The following is a 27167-nucleotide window of genomic DNA, read 5'->3' on the forward strand; positions in this document are numbered from 1 at the left end:
ATGGCGGCACCAATTAGGCGCGATAGCCGAGGGTTGAGTGTATATATATATATATATATATATATATATATATATATATATATATATATATATTGTTACGGGACCGCAGCGAGGATGTTGTTTGCCGAGCGGATGGCCGCCGCGCCCGAACAGTTACCCCGACTAACCCGATTCCTGAACGTTGGCCGAATCGCGCCACAGATATTCAATGGGGAAAAGACTAAAACGAAGGATGTAAAGAAGAAAGAAAGACAAAGGGTAAGAAATACAAATATAATTTATTTACTATTTACACAATTGAAAGAAACCAAGGAAGAAGGAAGGATAAGAAAATAAAATACAGAAGAGGAAAGGTGACACAGTGAAAATTGCTAGCTTATTTATTACAGTCTTAATTAACCCAGGGACAGAACAAACAAAGACGGACTCACACGAATGGGGAATGGAGGCAGGAACGATTGGCTGGACCGGGAGGAAGGTTCAGCTCGGACCACTAGCTGGAAGGCTTGGCAGGGCGCACAGCAAGCCGGGCCTCGTCAGGCTGGGAGCGAGCAGGGTGACGTCGTGCACTTCTCTCAAGGCTTCCCCCGTGCTTCTCTCGCGCACTTGTGTTAAAGGCTTCCCCCGCGCTTCTGTCGCACTTGTCTCAAGGCTTCCTTCTCGCTTCTCTTCCCTCCTCACGCACTTCTCTTCCCTCCTTGCGCACTTCTGTCAAACGGCTTCCGCACGCGCTCTTTATAACGCCGCGGGCAAATCAAGCCGCCGGCCTCTAGAACACGCCCATCGGTGAGCTCGCCTCGGCCCTGATTGGTCGGCACGGCCCTCTGGCTCCACCCTTGATGACGATGGGCGCGCACGCCCAGGATTCGGCAGCTCCTCCCCCTTCTTCTCCGAGCCTACCTCGTGGCGAATGGAGTCGCGGAGGGAACAGTTGGCAATTGCGGCTTTGGGAATGGGAATGAAAGGGGGTCTATCTATTTGAATTCGGTGCAATGGAGTGTCAATTAATGGAAGACAAGGCCTTACCCTACTACACAGAATAAGGAAATAACTGTCAACAAAGGGGGAAATCTATGATTGGCTAACGTGATTGTTTATGAAATAACTACGGAACGACCTTTGACCTTTATACACAACTGGAGGCAGGAGGGTCCAGAATAAAGCAATAAAAAAAAAAACAATCCTCATATCCACAACAATTATATATATATATATATATATATATATATATATATTGTTGCGGTTTTTAGAACCTTCACTTTGTAAAATAATAAGCCTTGTAAATAATTCCCTGTAAATATCCCCATCCTCGAAAGGTCAAAGGTCGCACCATGGTTAGTCCATATTACAACATGTAGGACACCATAGGACCTTCTTCAGTTATTTCATTAGTATGTGTTTCAGGTAAGGCTCTGTTTCCAATAGTTTGACTCTGCGTTGTATTAATCAAATAACATAGGCCCCTTTTCAAATCCCGTTCATTTTGCGGCTTGCCTCCCTCCAAATTGTGTTCCCTTGCTTGCCAGCAGCGTTCGCTGCCTGGCTCAAACGCCATTAACCATGCGGTCAGAGCGGAAAAAAAGGGGGATGAGTTGTCGGGGCGAGGCGTGGCCCCAGCAACGTGTCACAAAGGGAGGAGCCGGTGAACCCTCGCGACCAATCGGGGCCGAGGCGTGTTCACCGGTAGGCGGATCTAAGCGCACGCGGTTTGATTTGGAAGGCACGTAATATAAGCGCCGCGGCGGACTACTTCCAGAGAAGAGAAGGGGAGAGAGCGTGGCAGAGCTGGAGCTGTGAGTTGAGAGAGAAGGCGTGCTGCTAAGAGCTGTGACGAGTGAGCTGAGAGACGAGCTACTTCGAGGACGACAGCTGGGACGTCTGCCGAATATCAGAGTCCGGAACGTTGGAAGCCTCCCTCCCCGATATATACCCCGTATTAACCAAGGTCCGCTCGCGTTCGACCGCCGCGAACAGCGCTGCCTGCCGGGGTACACCGTGGACCAGGGCCGGAGCCACGCTGTTCATCTGCCGAAACCTTCCCTCCCCTACAATCATTCCTCCATACGTGTGTCTGTGTTGTCCTGGGCGTGATATTTAAGACTGTATAAGGTTGCCCTGTGTCTGCTTCTTCCCTTGTACATGCCCTGCTTTCGTTTCCTCTTCAGTATTGTTAATAAATTCTGTGTTCTTCCTTACTTTGGTTTCTGTTCCTCCATTCGATCGTCTTAGTCTTTTCTCCATTGAGTACCTGTGGCACGATTTGGCCAATCGCTTTAATCGGGTTTAGTCTTTTTGCTAACGGCTCGAATCGCAGATTGCTAAACCGCTCGGCAATTTCCACCTGTCCGTGGTTTGAGCGGGAGTTATTTCCCTCCTTCGCGGAGGGATTGGCACGCAGGTATTTGGGACTCCATCTTGACCAATCACCCTGGCCAATCTCGACCGCGGAGGAGCGTTATAATTTACAGGGCTGGGGGCTCGGCCAGTTTAAAAGACAAGGGGATTAACCCCCCCTTGGTATGGGGAGCGCCGACCCCCAGATCCGCAACAATATATATATATATATATATATATTAATACAAGTTATCTGTTATCTTACCTCAATTTTCTGCCCCCTTCACCTCTGCTCCAGCTTTCAGCATTTGGGCTTCAGCTGCAGCAGGCCATAGAACAGGAGCAGGCAGTATGGCCGGTCGCAGGATCGCGTCTGTCCGTTTGCAAAGGAGATATTCACATAGAGACGTACCTCGGCCTGGTCTCTCTGGTCGGAAACAAGGCACGTCTCGGCTATGCAATGGTGCGAGGCCCGTTTGGCTTCTGAATGTGCGCCCGTTGGCCGTAACCATGTGCAATATATCTCGTCCTCTTACTCGACAAACTTCCTTCTCGTGACGTCCATCTCCTTACGCGTCCTACTTACCCTTCTTGCTGCTGCCCCCTATGTAATCCATCCCTGCACATTACCTTTTGCAGATTGAAGCTCGAGCTGTTTCAATGCAAATCATATTTAATAATCAAAGGGTCTAAATGAAGGTACACAACCCTTATTGGTTTATCTTGGCATGGATTACGATCGGATTGAGCCAAAAATGATAAAAGTTAAGTATGCAGTATAGCAGGGTGTTGATGTTGTACAGTACGAGTTTACAGGGTGTTTTTAATCACCATAAACTGTTCTTGTCACTCTCTTGTATTCATAAAATTGTATTCTGGTGACAGATGCTTTGCACAAGTGAACTAGGCCACAGTTGAGATGAAGGGGATTATGAGTGGTGGAAAAGCCGTGTGTGCACTTTTTATCGGCAGATTGACTGGACTTTGTCGTTGTACTTTAAGCCACGGGAGGAGTGGAGAGAGGAGGAAGAGTTTTAGTTTGAATAAACCGGAAGTGGGATACTTTATTCTGTTTAAAAATATTTACACAACATTAAATGTACATATAATTGAGGAAACATTTTGATTATCAAGCTCTTTGAACTGTCTCTTCCGTCTCCAAGTAGCAGAGACAGAATTCCGTTTTGTTCATCACCAGAAAAGATTTTCCATCGGGCTCCCACTTCACACCAAGCACATGGAAGGCATCTGGCAAAAGCAGAGCACAGAAGATCTTTGGTGACTCTTCATCCAAACATCCAGGAGGGTTGGTACACAATTGCAGGTACACGGAGCTTATCTTAATTCGGGAGGCATATGGATTTAGAATGAGGAAAAGTAAGAAAAAGGAAAGTACCGTCGGAAGGTACGACGACGGAAACGCAGCCACCCGGCGACCACAGGAACACGCTCGGGCCGTCGCAAGTGATGGCGAGGCGAGGTTGGGACGGATGCCAGGCTAGGGTCTCGACGGGACGCTTCTGATGCAGCAAGGAGACGAGTCGGAACAACCCGACCGACCACACCCACACGGCCCACCTCATGTTGTCTGTAAATGATGCAGGGAAAGAAAGCAACGCAACATTGTCATGGTGGCACGTACACTCACGCGATCAATTTGATGGCCTGAATTGGCCGGCGGAAGCTCCAGTTCGCGGACGTGGCCTCACCATTACGCGTTGCCATATAATGTCCATCGCTGCTGAAAGCGATAAGCCCAACACCAAGTCGAGGATTTGCTCTGTCTGGGTCGGGTTCCTCCACAGACACTTTAAACGGAATCTTCACCACCTCGTCTGAAAAACAAGTCAGTAGATGTCTGCGAGCCTAAACCTGTGGTTGGTGGTGTACATTTGGCCCAACATGCAGCATTCCAGTGGCAACGACAAAATGTGTTGAACAAATCTTAAAATAATACCTTGGCTGATTTCGTCTTAAAGGCCATTTTCCATTTGAGATTAAAAAGACCACAGTGAGAGTCAAACCATTAGGGGGCGCAACCAGCCTGCTAAATACGATTGCCAACACGTCCGACCGATTCAATTCAGAACTAATGTTAAACTCTTTTTGTTTGCATCAAATCACCAATGGCAAGAGATCCATAAGAATTTAGCCAATATACTGGTTTATTTAGAATAATCGGGGTAAAACTCACTCCTTATTTGATTGGCTGAGGCCTTATTTACGCTTACATTTGCTGAATGTTTCGATTCTTGCTGATCCACCTGCTGCTCCAAGATGTCCTGAAACCTCTCCACTCTCAACCTCTTCATATACCACCTGTGAGAAATTTTTGCACAATGTTTCACAACTGGAAGACCAAGTTAGGTGCGCCCGCTTTGCATATCCGGTCAAACGAAGAGGCAAAGTGCGTAACAATGTGACGGCGAGACGCTGCCCATGCCGCCATCGAGTATCGTGATGGCAACGTGGGCGAGTCTGCATGTTGAACCAACTCCTGAGCTTTTGGCACTTCTGGCACATGGAATCGTAGCATCGACTCCTAATCCGCATGATAATCGTGATTTGTCAGCAAAAGTACGACTGAGCACTTATTTAAGCAAACATGTTCTCTATTTTTATACACAGAATGCTGCATAAACCATCTCATCCTTAAAACACAAAATTATAAACATAGGTACCCTGTACTTGGCCTTCATTGCATGCCAACAGGGCACCACTTTGAAAAATAAAAAAGCGTTACAGCAATCATTTTGCTACTGCCTTCCCAACACTCGTTAGTGGAGGAATTTGTAATTTGTTCAGGGTGCTGGCGACAGCTTGCCGACTCTTCACGAAGGACACCACGGGGTCTTTAACGTCCACCGACTAATGCCGGCAGATGGGACACCCTACTTAGACTGTCCAAGTGATGGCACACACAATGATGAAACACCAGGGTGACAGTTTATAGCAGGGTCAGGATTTGACCCCAAGCTAGACGGCTTGGAGGTGAATGTGCGTACCTCTGGGCCATCCGGCCAGCCCATAATTTACTATCTGGAGTAAAACAATGGACAAAAAAATCTAAATACCTTGCAGCAAATTCTGCCCATTGTTTGAAAATGCTGTACCAGCATACCTTTGGCTCTGGTGTCATATTTCAGAAAGTTGGCAGTCACTTCATTGCAGAACAGTCGACACGACAAGAGTTAATTTGCATCGAAAGAAAACTCCAATTGGTAACATGAAAACCAAAGCATTTGTGATAATTTATACAAGACTATCACAAATTGTATCTGAAAGTGGTGCAGAACAGGGGACAGCCAGATATAGCAAGTTATAAGCAGATGAGGATGGCAGACACAGTTACAAGGTGACAGAAGGAAAGGGTAGTGGAAGTATAAAATTTGGTTCATCATGGGAGATGATACTAATGAGGTGCCGGCCTAAAAGACTGCAGAGCAGGGTAACACAAAATGGAATCTGGTGGACTATTCCACAAACGAGGTGAAGAGGAGATCAAATTAGTGAAGGTGAGGAGTTAGATTTGAAGATTTGGGAAGTGTAACAACGTATGATTTGTTGCAGAAGCATATTGGAGGTGAGAGGGGAATTTGTGACAAGGAAAAAGAGCAAAAAGGACAGCAGAACAAGACGCGATGAGGCTTTTTTGTATACAAGATCGAGGTTCTTGAAAGAGCTAACATTAATCACACAAAAAGTTAAACTGACACATAAAACACAAAATAAGGCGTCGTAGACAAGATGGGGAAAGAGGGGGAAGGACACAAACACATTTGAGAGCAGGGACATCGAGAGAACTGTGGAAGGGAAAGGGGTTGGGGTTGAGGTGGGAGAGGTATAAAACATATGGACACTGCAAGGACTTCCAGGAAAGAATTCGGAATTTCAAAAAAGTGTATCTGGGGTGAATTAGCGGGGGTAGAAAAGATCAAAGTTTTGGATGGGGGAGGTTTGACAGATAAGAGATGGTGGTGAACAGCTGTTTTAAAGACCTGGAGGGAGGAGTGGGATTGAAGGGAGTGGGCGAGTTTGTTCCAGAGGCAGGAGAAAACGGGAATGAAAGAGTGAAGGTGAGAAGAGAGCCTAGATTTTGGCAGTTTTAACCATAAGAGGGTTTCTGGCAGATCTTGTGTGACCTGTAGGAATATTTGGGGGACAGAGCACTGAGAGAGCTGCGGGGCAAGGCCGGAGAGGAGTCAGTAGAAGACAGAAAGACCACCAACCTGCCTGCAGTGAGTGAGTGAAAGGCCCTCGGAGTTAGCTTCATCGCAGGAGATTCCAATGATTCTGAAAGCTTTGGTTTCAACAGCGTGAAGCCGAGCTAGGTGTGAGGCAGGAGCACCAGCCCAGAGGGGGGAACAGTATTGCATTGAGCTGCGGATGAAAGCCTTGTATGTGGTGAGCAGCTCAGGTGTGCCAAGGAAGGACTTCGCACGACGAAGGATGCCCAGTCGGTGACTGGCTTTGGCGGCCAGCTTGGAAATTTGGTTTTCCCAAGAAAGATCATGGCAGATAGTGAGACCCAAAAGCTTGAGCGACAGAACTTCTTGGAGAGGATTGTTGAGAAAGTAGATGGGAGGGTTTTCCAGTAAATCTTTTCGGAGAGACATAGTAAGAGTGTGAGATTTGTCAGGATTGAAAGACATGTTCCACTTGCTTGACCAGTCTGTGATTTTGTCCAGGTCTGCAGAGAGTGAGGAGGCTGCAGACTGCCGATCTGAGGGATAAGGAATGAGGAATGGAGCGGCAGATAGTGGAGTCATCAGCAAAGAGATAGATAGGATTTTCCAGAGTCGGAGAGATCATTGATGAAGACCAGAAATAGCACAGGGCCCAGAACACTACCTTGGGGAACTCCAGCCAGAACAGGAAGGGGAGATGAGAGAAATCCATTGAGGGCCACACGTTGACTACGACCAGAGAGGAAGTCCGCAGGCCATGCGTGGAGATTTCCATGGATACTATAGGAGAGTTTGGTGAGCAGAGCTGGGTGCCAGACCGTATCGAAGACACCTGATATGTCAAGGGAGACGACTCCAATTTCTTGTTTGGCATTGAGGACCTCCATCCATTGTTGAGACAGCAGAAGCAGCATGTCCAGAGTGGATTGTCCTGGTCTGAATCCAAATTGATGATCGAAGATCAAGCCATTGGAGAAGAGGAAGGATTTGATATCCGAAGCAATGATGGATTCCATGACTTTGCTGATAATTGGGAGCATGCTGATTGGTCTGTTGTTGCAAGGATCTGTTTTTGCACCTTTTTTGTGTTAAGCGGTAATGTTTGCTGATTTCCAAGATGCTGGCAGATGACCTTCAGCAAAAGAGAGGGTGAAAAGAACAGAGAGAGGGTGAGATAGAGCGGCAGAGCAGGATTTTAGGACCCGTGGGCTGATGCCGTCTGGTCCAGTTGCAGAATCAGAGTCGAGGTTTGACAAAAACTTCTCCACCTTGTCAGGAGTGAAGGACACATAGTCCAGGAGCAGTTGGGTTCGACTGGGTAAGGTGGGAACAGAGAGAGATGGGTTTGGGACACAAGATTTTGAGGCAAACACAGAGTTGAGGCATTCGGCTTTGTGCAGGAATTTGTTTTGATTGATTGTTTTTTGTTTTGATTTGTTTTGATTTTGTTTTGATTGTGAAGGAATTGAGGCATTGCAAAATTTCAAGGCTATCAACTTATTGGCATCAGGTGAGAACAATTGCTTTAATTCTACTTTCAGGGATGTAAGACGTATGACAAGCAGAATGATACCACCTGACCCCAGCGTCCACAAAGTGGTCCAGAGACCCCTGTCTGGCTTCATGGACGTGGTCACACCTGCTCCCGGGGTCATCAAAAATGCCCCAGGATCCTGGGCCAGTTACATGGACACGGTCAGACCTAGGGTCTGTGAACAGGTCGCAGGTCCATGAGCCATTTATGTGAACGTGGTCCCATCTGCCTCCAGGATCCGATAGGTCACATGGCCTCTGGCCATCTCCCACTTGTCCCAGTCTCCACTGAAGAGGTCTTGGGACATGCTTCCACCTGCTCCTGGGGTCCACAACTAAGTCCTGGAGCCCCTGACGGGATCAATTGACGGTGTTTCCTTCATCTGTTTGTTGGGTGAATTTTTGTGGACACTCAAGCCACAATAAAACGTTCCACAAAGTAGTGCACTCTGCCCGAGATCCAGGAGTAGGTAGGGTAGCCTCCCGGGGTCACGGGACCTCTTCATGGATGCTGGGGTCAGGTTGCATCATGGTCTTGGGACTTGGCCAGGTCCATGGGCTGTATTCAGAGACCCTCGAAGCAGGTGTAACCACATCCACAAAACCTGCCCAGGGCCTCAGGACCATGTGAGACCACTTGAGGAACTTGTCTAGTGTCGTGGGACCTCTTCACAAACCCTGGCAGCAGGTCAGACCACGTCCAGGGAACAAACCGGACCCTGTAACCATCTCATGTAAACCGAGGCCAGGTGGGATGATGTCCATGGGTTCCCTAGACCTCTTCTCTGACCCCAAGAGCAAGTATGACACTATGTCAGCTAAATCTTGCAATGACCTCAGGACCTCTGAGGACTGCAGGATCAGGTAGGACAACTTCTGAGGAATGGGGCTGAGGTCAGAGGACCTCTTTGCAGACCCTGGTAGCAAGTGGTACCACGTCCACGGAACCGGTGGGGCCTCTTCGCAGACATTAAGGACAAGTGCAATCAACAGCCCAGACAGAGAAGATGCACTCCGTAGCAATGCAGTCGTGTACACCAATGAGCTAATAATACCCAAGAATGATCAAACTGTTTTGTTGCTTTGCGATTTCCAATCTGTGCCACATTTCATCGCTATGTATACTAAATACGCGACACTATCCACTTTTAAATCAGTCTTTCTGGTTCTGTTGGAACCTTGTCGAATGATAACACATGCAGACAAAAACCAGGAAGGGACAGCAGATCAACCCCTCTGAAGGTGACTCATGAGTCATCTGGGATTTTGACAATCCATTGGTGACATGATAATTGTCTCCAGCTGTAGTCTCACCAAATTCATGTGTTGAGGAAGGATGAAAGTGACTGGTTGAGAAGAGTGATGGAAATGAATGTAGAAGGAAGTAGAGGACGGGGAAGACCGAGAAAGACTTGGCTAAAGGTGGTGGAAGAAGAAATGCGGGCAAGGGGGTTAACAAGGTGAGATGCAGAAAATAGGGCAAAATGGAGAAGATCGTCATGGGGCCCGCAAGGCTAACTCCCGCTCTAGCAGGGAAAATGGCCTTAAAATGCCTGTTGTTGGTGTTGTTGTTGTTGTCTCACCAAAATCAGAGGTCCAAATACACTTTCTCAGGGAAAGCTGCCCCAATGCCCCGATGGCTTAAAATAACTTCTTGCTGTGCTGCAAATCGCAAGAATGAGCAAAGCATTGCAGTACTTGCACTAGTGATTGGCAATTTACTTTGGGCAAATTTAATCAATTGTGACGTTTAAGACAAATGTGCACAATTTTATACCGAGTTGAACTCTGCAATTAACATTCACTTCCTGTCTAAGATCATTAGACTCCATTTGGCAGATAAATCATGGATAACAACAGAAGTGAAAGTGCTGATTCATAAACGTCAAGCAGCATTCCACAGATGATCTCAGCTGGAAAATCCTCCGAAACAAGGTTCAATGGAAAATCAATGATGCAAAGTAAGACTCCTATGGTAACGGAGTTCAACGATTGAAGCGTGACAACCCAAGCTCATGGTATCGTTACATTAAACTCATGACGTCCAACACAAAACAGGAGCTGATTATTTAACTTGCCGGGCATTCCGAGCAGCGACTCCTCAGTATTTCAAACGCCATTAACTCTTACTTTGTTTCAATTACGAGCAGTACATCCCCATTACACAAGGACAATATTCCAGCTTTTTGTCCTTTCCCACCAAACAGTGGTGGGACCTATGATGGTCTACAAATAACTATCTAAGATTAAAGTGGGGAAGAGTTGTGGGCCAGATGGCATCTCTCCTAGACTTATACGAGAGTTCACCTTGGAACTAAGCATCCCTCTCTGTGACATCATCAATGCCTCATATGAACAAGGTGTTGTTCACAGTCAATGGAAGAAAACAAAAGTTGTCCCTTTACCTAAGCAATCGCCACCAACACTGGACAAACTGAGACCGATCGCATTAACTGACCATTTCGCGAAGCTTGCAGAGCTATTCGTGTATCGATGGCTCATGTCCGACATTTCTGCTAACATTGACCCTCAACAGTTGGGTAACCATGCAGGTATGTCCTCCACCCACCATCTCATACAACTGATGGATTTCCTGTATGGTGGAGCTGATAGACCTCGTTCCATTTCGACTATTGTTTTGACTAACTTTTCTGAGGCTTTTGATTCGGTGGATCACACGGTAGCCATCAACAAACTCTACGTGATGAGAGCAAGACCTTCCTTAATCCAGTGGGTCTGCAGCTTCCTCTCAAATCACATCTACCAAGTTCGTTACAATGGGGAACTTTCTATGCCTCTCTCAACAACTGGTGGCATCCCACAAGGAAAGCGACTAGACCCGCTCATCTTCTTGGCCCTCATCAATGACGCTCTCCAGTCATCTGACATCAGGAGGTGGAAATACGTGGATGGCCTAACGTTGGCAGAGTTGTGTCAAATGGACTCTCCATGTACCCTACCAACAGCCCTCTCAGAATTTGAACAGAGGTATACAGATTCCAAGATGCAGCTCAACCCAGTTAAGTGCCAGGTCATGTGGGTGTCGCTTATTCGCCGCCAGCTGCCACCACTCCTGATCCAACTTAACGCCAGACTGGAGGAAAGTCAGCAGGTCAAACTGTTGGGAGTTGTCAGCAATGATCTCAAGTGGGCAGATGATGTGAACCTCATCATTTTGAACGCGTTGAGAAAGTTGTACATGCTTCAGATCTGATTTAAAGTATCCAGATCTGAGGCCCAGTGAGCAATAATCAATAACTACTCCAGCCCAAAAGGTCTTCGTGCTAAGCTCAACGGAGAAATGCTCAAGCTTATTGTTTGGCACCCGAGTATCACATACGTGTCCTCGATTCCACGGAATTCATGGAATGGATTTTAACCGCCTCTCCCAGTCTTGCTCCTTCTATCCTTTCAGAAACTGCCTCATGGCAAAACTCCAAAAATCCAGGCTTACAGCCCACCAACTGCACATGATTTTGTTCTTTTTCTCCTATTAGTGGAACTGCCTTCCGCAGGTGGTTCAATCAAACACTTCCCTTCAGGGCTTCAACCAGGTGGTTCAATCAAACACTTCCCTTCAGGGCTTCAACCAAGTGGGTTCACCACCTTCTCATGTCATCCCCCATACCCAGGTGCATCTTTTCTACCCCTATTAATCCCCACCTAACCCAATTCTCCTACTTGCAGGTTACTCTATTTCCTCCCTCTCCTCTTTTCCTGGTCATTCATTTATTTGCCCAACTGCATCCACATTGCCAGTACTTCACCTTTTTATCCTCAGTCACCTTCCATCAAAAAATAAATTGCAAAGCAGTCTACGTTTTTGGCTACATCCTCGTCACCCGTTCTGACCAATACCCCAAAAAGGCAGATTTGGGTAGTCTTTCATATGAAAGAGGTGCCCAATGGCCCACTTTACCAGCTGGACCGACAACAAAGTCAGGTGAGTTTACAATGCCAGTCATTGGCTATAAAGTTGTATTGCACTTTCCCGACATGTGGCACACGTACAAGCTCATCCATTAGTCTTAGACAAAACGAAAGCAAACAAGGGAATTCCAAACAAAATGCTGTAAATATGAAACCCAAAACAGATGGAGATCGAAAGTCGAATTCGAATTTTCAATTGGATTTGAAAACTCTATCCTTCTAGGTTCATTTTGAGATGTGGGGAAAACAAAGCATGAGAAGGGTTAAACACTTGGAGCACATGAAAGTACATAGAGAACAAGAAGTGGGAAAAAAAGAAAGGAGATAAATATTTTGACTTCAAACACCATCACCTGAGGCAGAACTGTTGTCATTCCCAAGCTTTTCGACGTTTCTGCCCGTTTACCTGTGCTGCGTCCCTTTCTCCTGCCAATACTCGGCATGCGAGCACACGGATACGCGAAGCTCCGTAAACGCACATAAACCGGATTAATAGGAGCTTGCTTGGTTCAAGGGGCGACATCAAGCCCTGTACACACACTTAGAAATGCTCTTCATCCATCAAAGCTCATACGGTTCCCTTCAGCTTGTCAAAGGCTAAGATGCCAACAACTGCCTTTGTTTAACACGTGCTTTGAGACTCGATAAACAGTGAAAGGAAAAGGATACAAAAGGAATTATAATGGAGTTTATTTTTATTTAAATAGTACATCTGATGATTAATGAACGATGGCAAACAGTTGGGAAATGTGTCCGGGTTGAGGCAAATGTTGAAAAGATCCCATTTTGACAGAAGAATAAAAGAAAGCTTTTGCTGTCGTTCAGCGTGATGAAAGGAGACGGTAGAGCCTGTTTGGCTGGAAGTGTTGGAGCCCAGGTGGAAGGGCAAGAAGAATCGCTGTTTGCGCATTGGCGCGACAGCTCCACCGTGGTTAAAATGGTTAAAAGAATTAAACTCACAACTGATGCATCACTTACCTACACACAAACCACCACATTCTCCCACCACTCACAAATAGCCACCACACACCCCTTCCTCATTATCAAAACCAAGTGGACATAAAGTGAGTAATATGCACAACATTTATGAACATTATCAAACTCCATGTACCGTGAAATGGGGTGAATAGGGACAGCAAGGTGAATAGGGACAGCAAGGTGAATAGGGACAGCAAGGTGAATAGGGACAGCAAGGTGAATAGGGACAGCAAGGTGAATAGGGACAGCAAGGTGAATAGGGACAGCAAGGTGAATAGGGACAGCAAGGTGAATAGGGACACAAACTGAAAAGAAGTTCGGAAACTTTTTTCGCTGAAAATTGATAACCATACTGATTTGTTGATATTTGGGTTGAAAGTGTTCTCTTGTTTTTTTTTAAAGCAGCTTATAGTCCCTATTAACCCCATATATGGGTTAAATAGGAATAAATAGGATTTTTATGGCCGTCCCTATTCACCCCGTTTTACGGGTGAATAGGGACAGTCACTAATACAAAAAAATAATGATCAAGAAACAATCCTGAGTTTCCAACTTATTGCTGAATTGATAGCTCAGATGGAGGCACACAATATGCACCCATAATAATAATATAAACCACGGTGCCAATGAAAAAAAATATGGGATAAAAAGTTTCTCCAAACTGTCCCGATTTCTTGATGATTATTTTTTTGTATTAGTGACTGTCCCTATTCACCCATAAAACGGGGTGAATAGGGACGGCCATAAAAATCCTATTTATTCCTATTTAACCCATATATGGGGTTAATAGGGACTATAAGTTGCCAAAAACAAGAGAACACTTTCAACCCAAATATCAACAAATCAGTATGGTTATCAATTTTCAGCGAAAAAGGTTTCCAAACTTTTTTTCAGTTTGTGTCCCTATTCACCTTGCTGTCCCTATTCACCTTGCTGTCCCTATTCACCTTGCTGTCCGTATTCACCCCATTTCACGGTAATTAGTGAAGTGTGGTTGTTTGACTTCTATTCGCTCCTGAACTGCTGGACAGGATGAGTTGAAAACTGGTGGTTGTAACTGAGGGGTGTGCACGGGCAGGTAATCGGGGGTAAAAGTAAATAATTAAAGTCACATTGGTTCATGGAGAGTTGAGGGAGCACAAATCCTCCATGTAAATATGTATCACGTGGTGTCACTCCCGGTGTGAGGGAGTATTAAACGTCATAACTAGAAGGGCACTCAGAAAAACGCACACCTCCGCCAGGTGCACAGTTTACATTTTGTACCCACTGATAGGCCGGATCTGCATCCGGACCTAAATGTTCTTGTCAGCAACAGACTCATCCACCTAGTTTTGTCATAATTCATCCATTACCTTTTGTGACGACATGCTATATATCATTTGCGGCCGTCATAATGGCAAAGAATCACTAAAAATTCTCATATCTGGATCGTCAACAAAATCGAATCAATTCTTCCTCAGCAAACACCCAACCTGTCCACCAGGTTTCGTCCGACTCCGTCCATAACCTTTTGAAATATCCTGCTCACAGACAGACAGAGAATCTGTCATCCCTCCTCCCTTCATACCTAAGTGTGTATCAGGTAGCGCAACCTATAGGTGGGAGAGAATATCACAATTTCTCAACCTTTACAGTAGTCCTGTCCTCACGTTTTCCAGTACGGGGATAGTTTTGAATTATAAGCAGTTGGCATGCTTTTGCTTCATGCATGTAACCCAGGTTATTTTTTTTATACATTTCTGGGAGCGATTGAGGAAGATGTCAGTTGCCTGTTGCCATTGAGGAAGATGTTGTCAGATGTCAGTTGCCTGTACACCGCCCAATAAAGGTACGTGTCGGAAGAACATGTTGCATGCTTGGAACAACATCGCCCATAGGGCGGGTACTCTGCTGGTATTGAATAGCAGACAGGATGGTAACCATACGAATAGGCCAGAGCTGAACCTTCTGAGAAATCTTTTCAGAGAAACTGACGATTTTGCAACAGTCTTTGAGAAAAAGATGCATCAAACAAAGATCGTTTGGACGAAGTTAGCTCTGTGGTTGTATCGATATGCGCTGCCATTTTTTTCATGAATCTTACTGTCACCTCGACCTCAGAGCCTGCGACAAACTTGATCAATCAAAACGGTGTATAATTTTGCCCCAGTCATGGTTAACTTTAGGTTTTTAGAAGTGCAAACAAGACAAGTTGTGTTTACAGTTTCAAGTACCGTAAAATGGGGTGAATAGGGACAGCAAGGTGAATAGGGACACAAACTGAAAAAAAGTTCAGAAACTTTTTTTGCTGAAAATTGATAACCATACTGATTTGTTGATATTTGGGTTGAAAGTGTTCTCTTGTTTTTTTAAAAAGCAACTTATAGTCCCTATTAACCCCATATATGGGTTAAATAGGAATAAATAGGATTTTTTGTGGCTGTCTCTATTCACCCCGTTCTACGGGTGAATAGGGACAGTCACCTGAGCCTCGTCCTGGTGGTGGGGTGGCTATCTTTATCAAAAACTCTTCCTCACTCTCCTTGCACTGCCCTCTCTCCATCTCACCCCCAGGAGTACCTCTGGCTACGGCTTCCTCTCCGCTCCCACCTTTTGTTAATATGTGTTCTGTACCGTCCTCCAAACAGTGATGACTCCATCTACATCTCGCTGTCTGACAACATGGACCAACTTCTATCCACTCATCGCAACTCTCTCTTCCTCATATGTGGCGACTTCAACTGTCATCATGCCAGCTGGCTGGGTGTGGGTTCATCTCTCACCAGCCATGACACCTCAGCAAAGGACTTCTGTGACTCACTGGGATTGACACAATCTGTCAATTTCCCGACCCGGATCTCAGCCAATGGTGTATCTTCTCTTCTAGACTTGGTTATGACAAACTTCCCTGCTAATATCTGCTGCTCTTCTTCTGCCCCAATCGGTTCTTCTGATCGTGTACTTGTTAAAGTGGACATATCTCTGGCCATTCTCAGAGAACCTCCTCAGCTTCGCCGAGTCTGGCATTTCACTCAGGCCGACTGGCATGGTCTTCAAGCAGCCATCAATCATCTGGACTGGTCTCCCATCTCCACTGCCTCTGACATCAATTCTTCCTGGGAATTCTTCCAAAGCAAACTGCTCTCTCTCATGCACAGATTTATCCCATCTCGTCTTCAGTTGTCTTACCCTTCCTCCCGTCCATGGTACACTGAATCTTGTGGTGAGGCAGTTGTCCTGAAACAACTTGCCTTTGCCTCTTGGAAGGCTAATCCAACTGAAGGCAATCTCAGTTCCTTCCACCAAACTCGGAACAAGTGTGTGTCTACCCTCAGGAGTGCCAGGAAGCACTATCTCTCCACACTCAAGAATGAACTCTCAAACCTGTCTCCTTCCTCCAAATCCTGGTGGCGTTTGGTCAAATCCGTTTCTGGTGTTTGTTCCCCCTCCATCCCCTCCCTTACCTCAAATGGCTACACAGTTGACACCGCACGTGACAAAGCCGAATGCCTCAACTCTGTGTTTGCCTCAAAATCTTGTGTCCCAAACCCATCTCTCTCTGTTCCCACCTTACCCAGTCGAACCCAACTGCTCCTGAACTCTGTGTCCTTCTCTCCTGACAAGGTGGAGGAGTTTTTGTCAAACCTCGATTCCGATTCTGCAACTGGACCAGACGGCATCAGCCCACGGGTCCTAAAATCCTGCTCTGCCGCTCTATCTCACCCTCTCTCTGTTCTTTTCACCCTCTCTTTTGCTCAAAGTCATCTGCCAGCATCCTGGAAATCAGCAAACATTACCGCTTTACACCAAAAGGTGCAAAAACAGATCCTTGCAACTACAGACCATTCAGCCTGCTCCCAATTTTATCAGCAAAGTCATGGAATCCATCATTGCTTCGGATATCAAATCCTTCCTCTTCTCCAATGGCTTGATCTCCTATCATCAATTTGGATTCAGACCAGGTCATTCTACTCTGGACATGCTGCTTCTGCTGTCTCAACAATGGATGGAAGTCCTCAATGCCAAACAGGAAATCAGAGCCGTCTCCCTTGACATATCACGTGCCTTCGATACTTTCGCACATTCATTCGCACAGCACAGTTCCTCTCTGGTCGTAGACAACGTGTGGCCCTGAATGGATTTCTCTCATCTCCCCTTCCTGTTCAGGCTGGAGTTCCCCAAGGCAGTGTTCTGGGCCCTGTGCTTTTTCTGGTCTTTATCAATGATCTCTCCGACTCTCTGGAAAATCCTCTCTATCTCTTTGCTGATGACCACTCTCTGCGGCTCCATTCCTCTTCCCTCAGATCGGCAGTCTGCAGCCTCCTCACTCTCTGAAGACCTGGACAAAATCACAGACTGGTCAAACAAGTGGAACATGTCTTTCAATCCTGACAAATCTCACACTCTTACTATGTCTCTCCGAAAAGATCGACTGGACAACCCTCCCATCTACTTTCTCAACAATCCTCTCCAAGAAGTTCTGTCGCTCAAGCTTTTGGGTCTCACTATCTGCCATGATCTTTCTTGGGAAAACCACATTTCCAAGCTGGCCTCCAAAGCCAGTCGCCGACTGGGCATCCTCCGTCGTGCGAAGTCCTTCCTCGGCACACCTGAGCTCCTCACCACATACAAGGCTTTCATCCGCAGCTCAATGGAATACAGTTCTCCCCTATGGGCCGGTGCTCCTGCCTCACACCTAGCTCGGCTTCACGCTGTTGAAACCAAAGCTTTCAGAATCATTGGAATCTCCCGTGACGAAGCTATCTCCGAGGGCCTTTCACTCACTCACCGCAGACAGGTAGGTGGTCTTTCTGTCTTCGACCGACTCCTCACCAGCCTTCCTCCCCCAGCTCTCTGTTTTCTGTCCCCCAAATATTCCTACAGGTCGCACAAGATCTGCCAGCAACCCTCTGATGGTTAAACTGCCGAAATATCGGCTCTCTGCTCACCTTCACTCTTTCATTCCTCTTTTCTCCTGCCTCTGGAACAAACCCCCACACTCCCTTCAATCCCACTCCTCCCTCCAGGTCTTTAAAACAGCTGTTCACCACCATCGCTTATCTTTCCCCATCCAAAACCTTGATCTTTTCTACCCCCACTAATTCACCCCAGATCCACCTTGTTTGAAATTCCAACTTCTTTCCTGGAAGTCCTGGCAGTGTCCATATGTTTTATACCTCTCCCACCCCCCCCCCCCCTTCCCATGCCTCCCCCCCCCCCAAAGCCCTCTCCCTCCCACAGATCTCTCAATGTCCCTGCTCTCAAATGTTGTGTTTGTGTCCTTCCCCCTCTCTCCCCATCTTGTCTACCGCTCCCCATGTTATATGTTTTCTGTGTCGGTTTGTCTTTCTGTGTGATTAATGTTAGCTCTTTCACGAGCCTCGATCTTGTATACAAGAAAAGAAAAGAAAAATCACTAATACAAAAAAATAATAATCAAGAAACAATCCTGAGTTTCCAACTTATTGCTAAATTGATAGCTCAGATGGATGCACATAATATGCACCCATAATATAAACCACGGTGCCAATGAAAAAAATATGGGGTAAAAAGTTTCTCCAAACTGTCCTTATTTCTTGATTATTTTTTTTTTGTATTAGTGACTGTCCCTGTTCACCCGTAAAACGGGGTGAATAGGGACAGCCATAAAAATCATATTTATTCCTATTTAACCCATATATGGGGTTAATAGGGACTATAAGTTGCTTTTTAAAAAAACAAGAGAACACTTTCAACCCAAATATCAGCAATTCAGTAGGGTTATCAATTTTCAGTGAAAAAAGTTTCCAAACTTTTTTTCAGTTTGTGTCCCTATTCACCCCATTTTACGGTACAGTATATGCCATATTTTCACGCAAATAACCTGTGGACTTTACGTTTAATCCGTTCCAAAAATTGCAACTGCAGAGTATACTCAAGTGCAGGGTATACGGTAATTCACCATACGGCACGTGACATAACCACAGGAGGAGAAGTTCAATTATCAAGGAGATACAAAACTAGGCAGTTTTTTTTATTTTTGCAAGTTTAATTGTAATATCCTTCATTAATTATTTCGCATATTTTACCTACACATTTATATCTAATTCCAAAGCTATTTAAGGCTGCTGGGCCATAGAAGTTCACGTTTCACGTTTCACGGTTCACGTGAACAATCGGACCCTGGGCCATAGGATTTCACGCTTGGCTGTTCACGTGTTGCGCGCCAGTTCTGCTATGGCCGAGTAACCGTCAACATGGACTCTTCGGATGAAGAAGATTGCCTCATTCTGCTTCTACTAAGATGGAGGAAGAGAAAAAGGCACAGAATTTGGAGCCGAGAGCACTTCCTTCTGAGAGAAACCCGTGGTGAATTCCACCGAACAACTTCTCACTCTGTCTCTGTCTTTATCACTGTCTCATTCACTCTGTATGTCTGTCTGTCTCTCTCTCTCTCTCTCTCTCTCTCTCTCTCTCTCTCTCTCTCTCTCTTTCTCTCTCTCTCACACACACACACACACACACACACACACACACACTGACACACACACAAACACACATACACACACACACACACATTGACACACACACACACAATTAAACAACCACACACACACACACATACACACACACATTGACACACACACACACACACACACACAATTAAACAAACACACACGCGCACACACCCGAAAACAATAAACCTTAACCTGTCGGTGAATTCAGACGCCCATTCAAGTTCTCCCAAACTTGTGCCTTCTGGTCCTTGTCTTTGTAATCCGCCACACGCGGATCCCACAGCAGGGGCCTTGCTCTCACTAACTCGATCAACTGTTCTCGGTAGTCGTCCATTTTGTTTCGGAAGTTTTGCCCGGATGTCAGTCTAAAAATAATCAGGTCGACCGAGATCTCCGTTTTCACGCATAGAAAAAGTGTGCATGTTCATTCCGCCTTTCACGCGTGAAACGTGACACGTGAAACGTGAAACATGAAAGGCGTTCTATGGCCCAGAGCAAGTCATACTACGTTTGTCCATTTTTCTTTACACGCGTGAACCGTGAAACGTGAACCGTGAACTTCTATGGCCCAGCAGCCTAAGGTACAGGTGAAGCAGTTCAGAGTTGGCTAATGTGGGTCTGTAGCAATCCATATAGTCATCACTTTCGTCAACTTCCAGTTTGAATTCGGCCGTGAAAGTGAAACCTTTACGTTTTCTCTTGTTGTACTGACAGCAGACATTATACGGCAGGGCCTTGCAATGGCATGGATGATTTCGTGGAATGATGTAGAATTTAACAGCCTGCAGGATATCTATACATTTCTACTGGATGAGCAGGGTGGTTTGTGGTCGCATCTGCACCGGAATGCAGATGCACCCCCCATTTCGCACCCCCCATTTCTCAACCTATTCTTTTTAATTTAAATTGATTGAAATTTAATTTATCACAGCCTGGTGTTGGCTTAGCGGTTAGGGTGCCGGCTTGGGATCCTAGGATCCTGGGTTCGAATCCCGGTCGATCGCTGAATTAACGCCAGGGGGGTTGACTCAGCCTGTCATCATTCCGAGGTCGGCAAATTGAGTAACAGCTTGCTGGGATGAATGATCACGGTGTGTACCCCAGTTTAGAATAGGTATACCGTATCCCTGCGCATCGTGAGAGGTGACCAAGGGTTGGCGTCAGGAAGGGCATCCGGCCATAAAAACATTGCCTCAAACAGGGAACCATGATTGTCATGGGGCCCGCAAGGCTAACCCCCGCTCCAGCGGGGAAAAATGGCCTTAAAACGATCATTCATTCATATATTTACCACAGTTGTCATTGGCCCTTGACAACAAAGCCTTGTTGGCTGCTGCAAACTTGGAGATTGTGGATCATGGGGAAAGGAAAGCTGGCTATTGGGGTATACTCGTGTGTGGGTTATACGTGCCTGAAATTTTCTGGGAGCACTTTTTCCCCCAGGTGCGGGGCATACACGTGAAAATACAGTAATTCAACTGAAATTAAAGAAAAGTTTTAAAGGCTGTAGGAAAAGTGGGGAAAAGAAAGAAACAAAAACACAGAATCAGACGTGTACGCCGTTGATGCGGCTTCTTTCTGTCTTCTACCGACTCCTATCTGGCCTTGCTCCCCCAGTGCAAATCTATCTGTGCTCTGTCCCCCAAATACTCTTACAGGTCACACAAGATCTGCCTGCAACCCTCTTATGGCGAAACTGCCAAAATCAAGACTCTCTGCTCACCTTCACTCCTTCATTCCTCTTTTCTCCCGCCTCTGGAACAAACTCCCTCACTCTCTTCAATCCCACTCCTCCCTCCAGGTCTTTAAAACAGCTTTCACCACCATCTCTTATCTTCCCCCATCCAAAACCTTGATCTTTTCTACCCCTGTTAATTTCACCCCAAATCCACTTTTTTGAAATACCGACTTATTTCCTGGAAGTCTTAGCAGTGTCCATGTGTTTTATACCTCTCCCACCTCCCCCCCCCCCCCTTCCCATGCCTCCTCCCCCCCCCCCCCCAAGCCCTCTCCCTCCCACAGATCTCCCGATGTCCCTGTTATCTACTGTTGTACTTGTGTGCTTCCCTCTCTCTCCCCATCTTGTCTCCTGCTCCCTTTATTATACGTTTTATGTGTCCGTTTTTTTTTTTGGAATTAATGTTAGCTCTTACACGAGCCTCAATCTTGTATTAAAAAAATAATAATAAAAAACACGTTAGATTTGTTATTTGTGTCCATTTGTGTCCTTTATGACATCCTTAAAAATAGCCCTGGTGTTGGGCTAGCGGCTAGGGTGCCAGCTTAGGATCCAAGGATCCTGGGTTCGAATCCCGGTCGATCGCTGAATTAACGCCAGGGGGGTTGACTCAGCCTGTCATCCTTCCGAGGTCGGCAAATTGAGTACCAGTTCACTGGTAATTCCCTGCTTGTCGTAAAAAGGCGACAAAAAGGGTTGGCGTCAGGAAGGGCATCCGGCCGTAAAACATTGCTTCAAAAAGGGGACCAAAAAAAAACAACAACAACCACGGTCCCCGAAAAGGCCAACCCCCGCTTTGCGGGGAAAAATGGCCTCTAAACGGTGGTTTATGACATCCTTAAAAACAGTAAGTTTCCCGTTTGGAATGATTTTCAATTTTGTTTGACTGCCGAGCAGGAAGACATTAAAAATACTATCTTGCTCCTACAGGTCGCACATGCGTAATCAGGATGATATGCGTAATCAGGATGATATGCGTAATCAGTAATCAGGATGATATTCCGTACAATTTGCCAAATTCAGAGCTGATGTACGGCTCGTGTTCGGATTCGTGTTCTACAATGATCAAAAATATAAAATCCAATTTAAATTATGCAGTTCCTCAATTATCGACTGACATCTGCCAGACAGACAGTGACCCAATTGCTTAACCCCGCTTTACGCTACATGCACGGGGTAACAAAATACTCCAATTAACTTCATGAAAACCATCACTATCATACAAGTGAAGGAATTATCATATGCAATATCATACCGTTTGATTGTTTGTTTGTGTGAGACTTGTATGCACTCTTGAACCACGGGATGGAAAGAGTTGAAAACTGGTCGTTGTACTTGTTGGGTGCGCAATGTGGTTTTAGGGGGTAAACCGGGAAGTAGAATTTGACGTGAATGCGTGAGCAAGAGGGAAAAGACAGATAAGTGGAAGAGACGTCAGATGCTTCTGACTTGAGTTATGGTCTGTGAAATAATTTTCAAAGGACACATGACCTTTGAACCGTTCAATCTAATTCAATCTAAGAATCAAATCTATGTATTACGGTCCAAAAGTGTCAAGTATGGTTGAATTGTCTTGAGTACTTCATATGTTTTTGCAGCAACACAAATTTTCAATTAAAGGGCACTTGACCTTTTGACCCCAAAATCTAATCAATTCATCTTCACATTACAGTCCATAGTTTTGGCAAGTTTGGTCAGAATCCCTTCAGTGGCTCACAAGTTATCACGGTAATGAAAATCTGCTACTTTCACGTATAGGTCACATGACCTTTGACCCTTTGAACCTAAAATCTAAAGGGTTCATCTTTGCATCATAATACACCTTTGTAAGAAGTTTGGTTAAAAAAAAAAAAAATCCTTCACAGGTTCACAAGTTATTGCGGTAACAAAAATTGATCGTGGATGGACAGACCAAAAAACCACAACGTCGGCGGCAGAGGCATAAAAACAAATTAGCCCCGAGGGTTCAGGGTGAGGAAACTATGGAACCCCAATTCAGAAATGGAACCCCAATTCAGAAATGGAACCCAGATTCAGAAATGGAACCCAAATTCAGAAATGGAACCCAGATTCAGAAATGGAACCCAGATTCAGAAATGGAACCCCAATTCAGAAATGGAACCCAAATTCAGAAATGGAACCCAGATTCAGAAATGGAACCCAGATTCAGAAATGGAACCCAGATTCAGAAATGGAACCCCAATTCAGAAATGGAACCCAGATTCAGAAATGGAACCCAGATTCAGAAATGGAACCCAGATTCAGAAATGGAACCCAAATTCAGAAATGGAACCCAAATTCAGAAATGGAACCCAGATTCAGAAATGGAACCCAAATTCAGAAATGGAACCCCAATTCAGAAATGGAACCCCAATTCAGAAATGGAACCCAGATTCAGAAATGGAACCCAGATTCAGAAATGGAACCCAGATTCAGAAATGGAACCCAGATTCAGAAATGGAACCCAGATTCAGAAATGGAACCCAAATTCAGAAATGGAACCCCAATTCAGAAATGGAACCCCAATTCAGAAATGGAACCCAGATTCAGAAATGGAACCCAGATTCAGAAATGGAACCCAGATTCAGAAATGGAACCCAGATTCAGAAATGGAACCCAAATTCAGAAATGGAACCCAGATTCAGAAATGGAACCCAGATTCAGAAATGGAACCCAAATTCAGAAATGGAACCCCAATTCAGAAATGGAACCCAGATTCAGAAATGGAACCCAGATTCAGAAATGGAACCCCAATTCAGAAATGGAACCCAGATTCAGAAATGGAACCCAAATTCAGAAATGGAACCCAGATTCAGAAATGGAACCCAAATTCAGAAATGGAACCCCAATTCAGAAATGGAACCCAGATTCAGAAATGGAACCCCGATTCAGAAATGGAACCCCAATTCAGAAATGGAACCCCAATTCAGAAATGGAACCCCAATTCAGAAATGGAACCCCAATTCAGAAATGGAACCCCAATTCAGAAATGGAACCCCAATTCAGAAATGGAACCCCAATTCAGAAATGGAACCCCAATTCAGAAATGGAACCCCAATTCAGAAATGGAACCCAGATTCAGATATGGAACCCAAATTCAGAAATGGAACCCAAATTCAGAAATGGAACCCAAATTCAGAAATGGAACCCCAATTCAGAAATGGAACCCAAATTCAGAAATGGAACCCCAATTCAGAAATGGAACCCAAATTCAGAAATGGAACCCCAATTCAGAAATGGAACCCAAATTCAGAAATGGAACCCAGATTCAGAAATGGAACCCCGATTCAGAAATGGAACCCAGATTCAGAAATGGAACCCAGATTCAGAAATGGAACCCAGATTCAGAAATGGAACCCCAATTCAGAAATGGAACCCAAATTCAGAAATGGAACCCAGATTCAGAAATGGAACCCCAATTCAGAAATGGAACCCAGATTCAGAAATGGAACCCCAATTCAGAAATGGAACCCAGATTCAGAAATGGAACCCCAATTCAGAAATGGAACCCAGATTCAGAAATGGAACCCAGATTCAGAAATGGAACCCAGATTCAGAAATGGAACCCCAATTCAGAAATGGAACCCCAATTCAGAAATGGAACCCAGATTCAGAAATGGAACCCAAATTCAGAAATGGAACCCCAATTCAGAAATGGAACCCAAATTCAGAAATGGAACCCCAATTCAGAAATGGAACCCAGATTCAGAAATGGAACCCCAATTCAGAAATGGAACCCAGATTCAGAAATGGAACCCAGATTCAGAAATGGAACCCCAATTCAGAAATGGAACCCCAATTCAGAAATGGAACCCAGATTCAGAAATGGAACCCAAATTCAGAAATGGAACCCAGATTCAGAAATGGAACCCAAATTCAGAAATGGAACCCCAATTCAGAAATGGAACCCAGATTCAGAAATGGAACCCCAATTCAGAAATGGAACCCAGATTCAGAAATGGAACCCAGATTCAGAAATGGAACCCCAATTCAGAAATGGAACCCCAATTCAGAAATGGAACCCAGATTCAGAAATGGAACCCAAATTCAGAAATGGAACCCAAATTCAGAAATGGAACCCCAATTCAGAAATGGAACCCAGATTCAGAAATGGAACCCAAATTCAGAAATGGAACCCCAATTCAGAAATGGAACCCAGATTCAGAAATGGAACCCAAATTCAGAAATGGAACCCAAATTCAGAAATGGAACCCAGATTCAGAAATGGAACCCAGATTCAGAAATGGAACCCAAATTCAGAAATGGAACCCAAATTCAGAAATGGAACCCCAATTCAGAAATGGAACCCAAATTCAGAAATGGAACCCAGATTCAGAAATGGAACCCAAATTCAGAAATGGAACCCAAATTCAGAAATGGAACCCAAATTCAGAAATGGAACCCAAATTCAGAAATGGAACCCCAATTCAGAAATGGAACCCAAATTCAGAAATGGAACCCAGATTCAGAAATGGAACCCAAATTCAGAAATGGAACCCCAATTCAGAAATGGAACCCAAATTCAGAAATGGAACCCAGATTCAGAAATGGAACCCAAATTCAGAAATGGAACCCAGATTCAGAAATGGAACCCAGATTCAGAAATGGAACCCAAATTCAGAAATGGAACCCAAATTCAGAAATGGAACCCCAATTCAGAAATGGAACCCAAATTCAGAAATGGAACCCAGATTCAGAAATGGAACCCCAATTCAGAAATGGAACCCAAATTCAGAAATGGAACCCAAATTCAGAAATGGAACCCAAATTCAGAAATGGAACCCAGATTCAGAAATGGAACCCCAATTCAGAAATGGAACCCCAATTCAGAAATGGAACCCAAATTCAGAAATGGAACCCAGATTCAGAAATGGAACCCAAATTCAGAAATGGAACCCAGATTCAGAAATGGAACCCAGATTCAGAAATGGAACCCAGATTCAGAAATGGAACCCAAATTCAGAAATGGAACCCAGATTCAGAAATGGAACCCCAATTCAGAAATGGAACCCAGATTCAGAAATGGAACCCAAATTCAGAAATGGAACCCAAATTCAGAAATGGAACCCAGATTCAGAAATGGAACCCAGATTCAGAAATGGAACCCAAATTCAGAAATGGAACCCAGATTCAGAAATGGAACCCAGATTCAGAAATGGAACCCAGATTCAGAAATGGAACCCAGATTCAGAAATGGAACCCAAATTCAGAAATGGAACCCAAATTCAGAAATGGAACCCAGATTCAGAAATGGAACCCAAATTCAGAAATGGAACCCAGATTCAGAAATGGAACCCAGATTCAGAAATGGAACCCAGATTCAGAAATGGAACCCAGATTCAGAAATGGAACCCAGATTCAGAAATGGAACCCACATTCAGAAATGGAACCCAAATTCAGAAATGGAACCCAGATTCAGAAATGGAACCCAAATTCAGAAATGGAACCCAGATTCAGAAATGGAACCCAGATTCAGAAATGGAACCCAGATTCAGAAATGGAACCCAAATTCAGAAATGGAACCCAAATTCAGAAATGGAACCCAGATTCAGAAATGGAACCCAAATTCAGAAATGGAACCCAAATTCAGAAATGGAACCCAGATTCAGAAATGGAACCCAGATTCAGAAATGGAACCCAAATTCAGAAATGGAACCCAAATTCAGAAATGGAACCCAAATTCAGAAATGGAACCCAAATTCAGAAATGGAACCCAGATTCAGAAATGGAACCCCAATTCAGAAATGGAACCCAAATTCAGAAATGGAACCCCAATTCAGAAATGGAACCCAAATTCAGAAATGGAACCCAAATTCAGAAATGGAACCCAAATTCAGAAATGGAACCCAGATTCAGAAATGGAACCCCAATTCAGAAATGGAACCCAAATTCAGAAATGGAACCCCAATTCAGAAATGGAACCCAAATTCAGAAATGGAACCCAAATTCAGAAATGGAACCCCGATTCAGAAATGGAACCCAAATTCA

The 27167-nt window shown here is 45.0% G+C and overlaps 2 protein-coding genes across 4 annotated transcripts in view; one reads left to right on the forward strand and one right to left on the reverse strand.

Moving 5' to 3' along the window:
• LOC137429038 (tumor protein p63-regulated gene 1-like protein) overlaps window positions 1-27167 on the forward strand; it is an 89221-nt gene that overhangs the window by 35101 nt on the left and 26953 nt on the right. The window contains exon 5 of one of the 2 annotated variants that reach the window (XM_068119047.2): window positions 2633-3455. The exons of the other annotated variant lie outside the window; for it this stretch is intronic. Within the exon in view, the coding sequence (XP_067975148.2) occupies window positions 2633-2821 (189 nt within the window). The 3' untranslated portion in view covers window positions 2822-3455. Of the gene's footprint in view, window positions 1-2632; window positions 3456-27167 lie in introns of those variants that run through there. 2 annotated transcript variants of the gene reach the window in all.
• Window positions 3367-27167, reverse strand: part of WRAP73 (WD repeat containing, antisense to TP73) — an 89367-nt gene continuing 65566 nt past the window's right edge. For both annotated transcript variants that reach the window (XM_068119045.2, XM_068119046.2), the window contains exons 9-12: window positions 4566-4653; window positions 4044-4169; window positions 3731-3922; window positions 3367-3582 (exon numbers count right to left, since the gene is read on the reverse strand). In XM_068119045.2, coding sequence (XP_067975146.2) covers window positions 3464-3582; window positions 3731-3922; window positions 4044-4169; window positions 4566-4653 — 525 coding nt within the window. In that variant the 3' untranslated portion in view covers window positions 3367-3463. The remainder of the gene's footprint in view (window positions 3583-3730; window positions 3923-4043; window positions 4170-4565; window positions 4654-27167) is intronic.

Source organism: Myxine glutinosa, chromosome 6 (assembly GCF_964187855.1).
Source record: "Myxine glutinosa chromosome 6, kmMyxGlut1.1, whole genome shotgun sequence".
NCBI classification, from domain to species: domain Eukaryota; kingdom Metazoa; phylum Chordata; class Myxini; order Myxiniformes; family Myxinidae; genus Myxine; species Myxine glutinosa.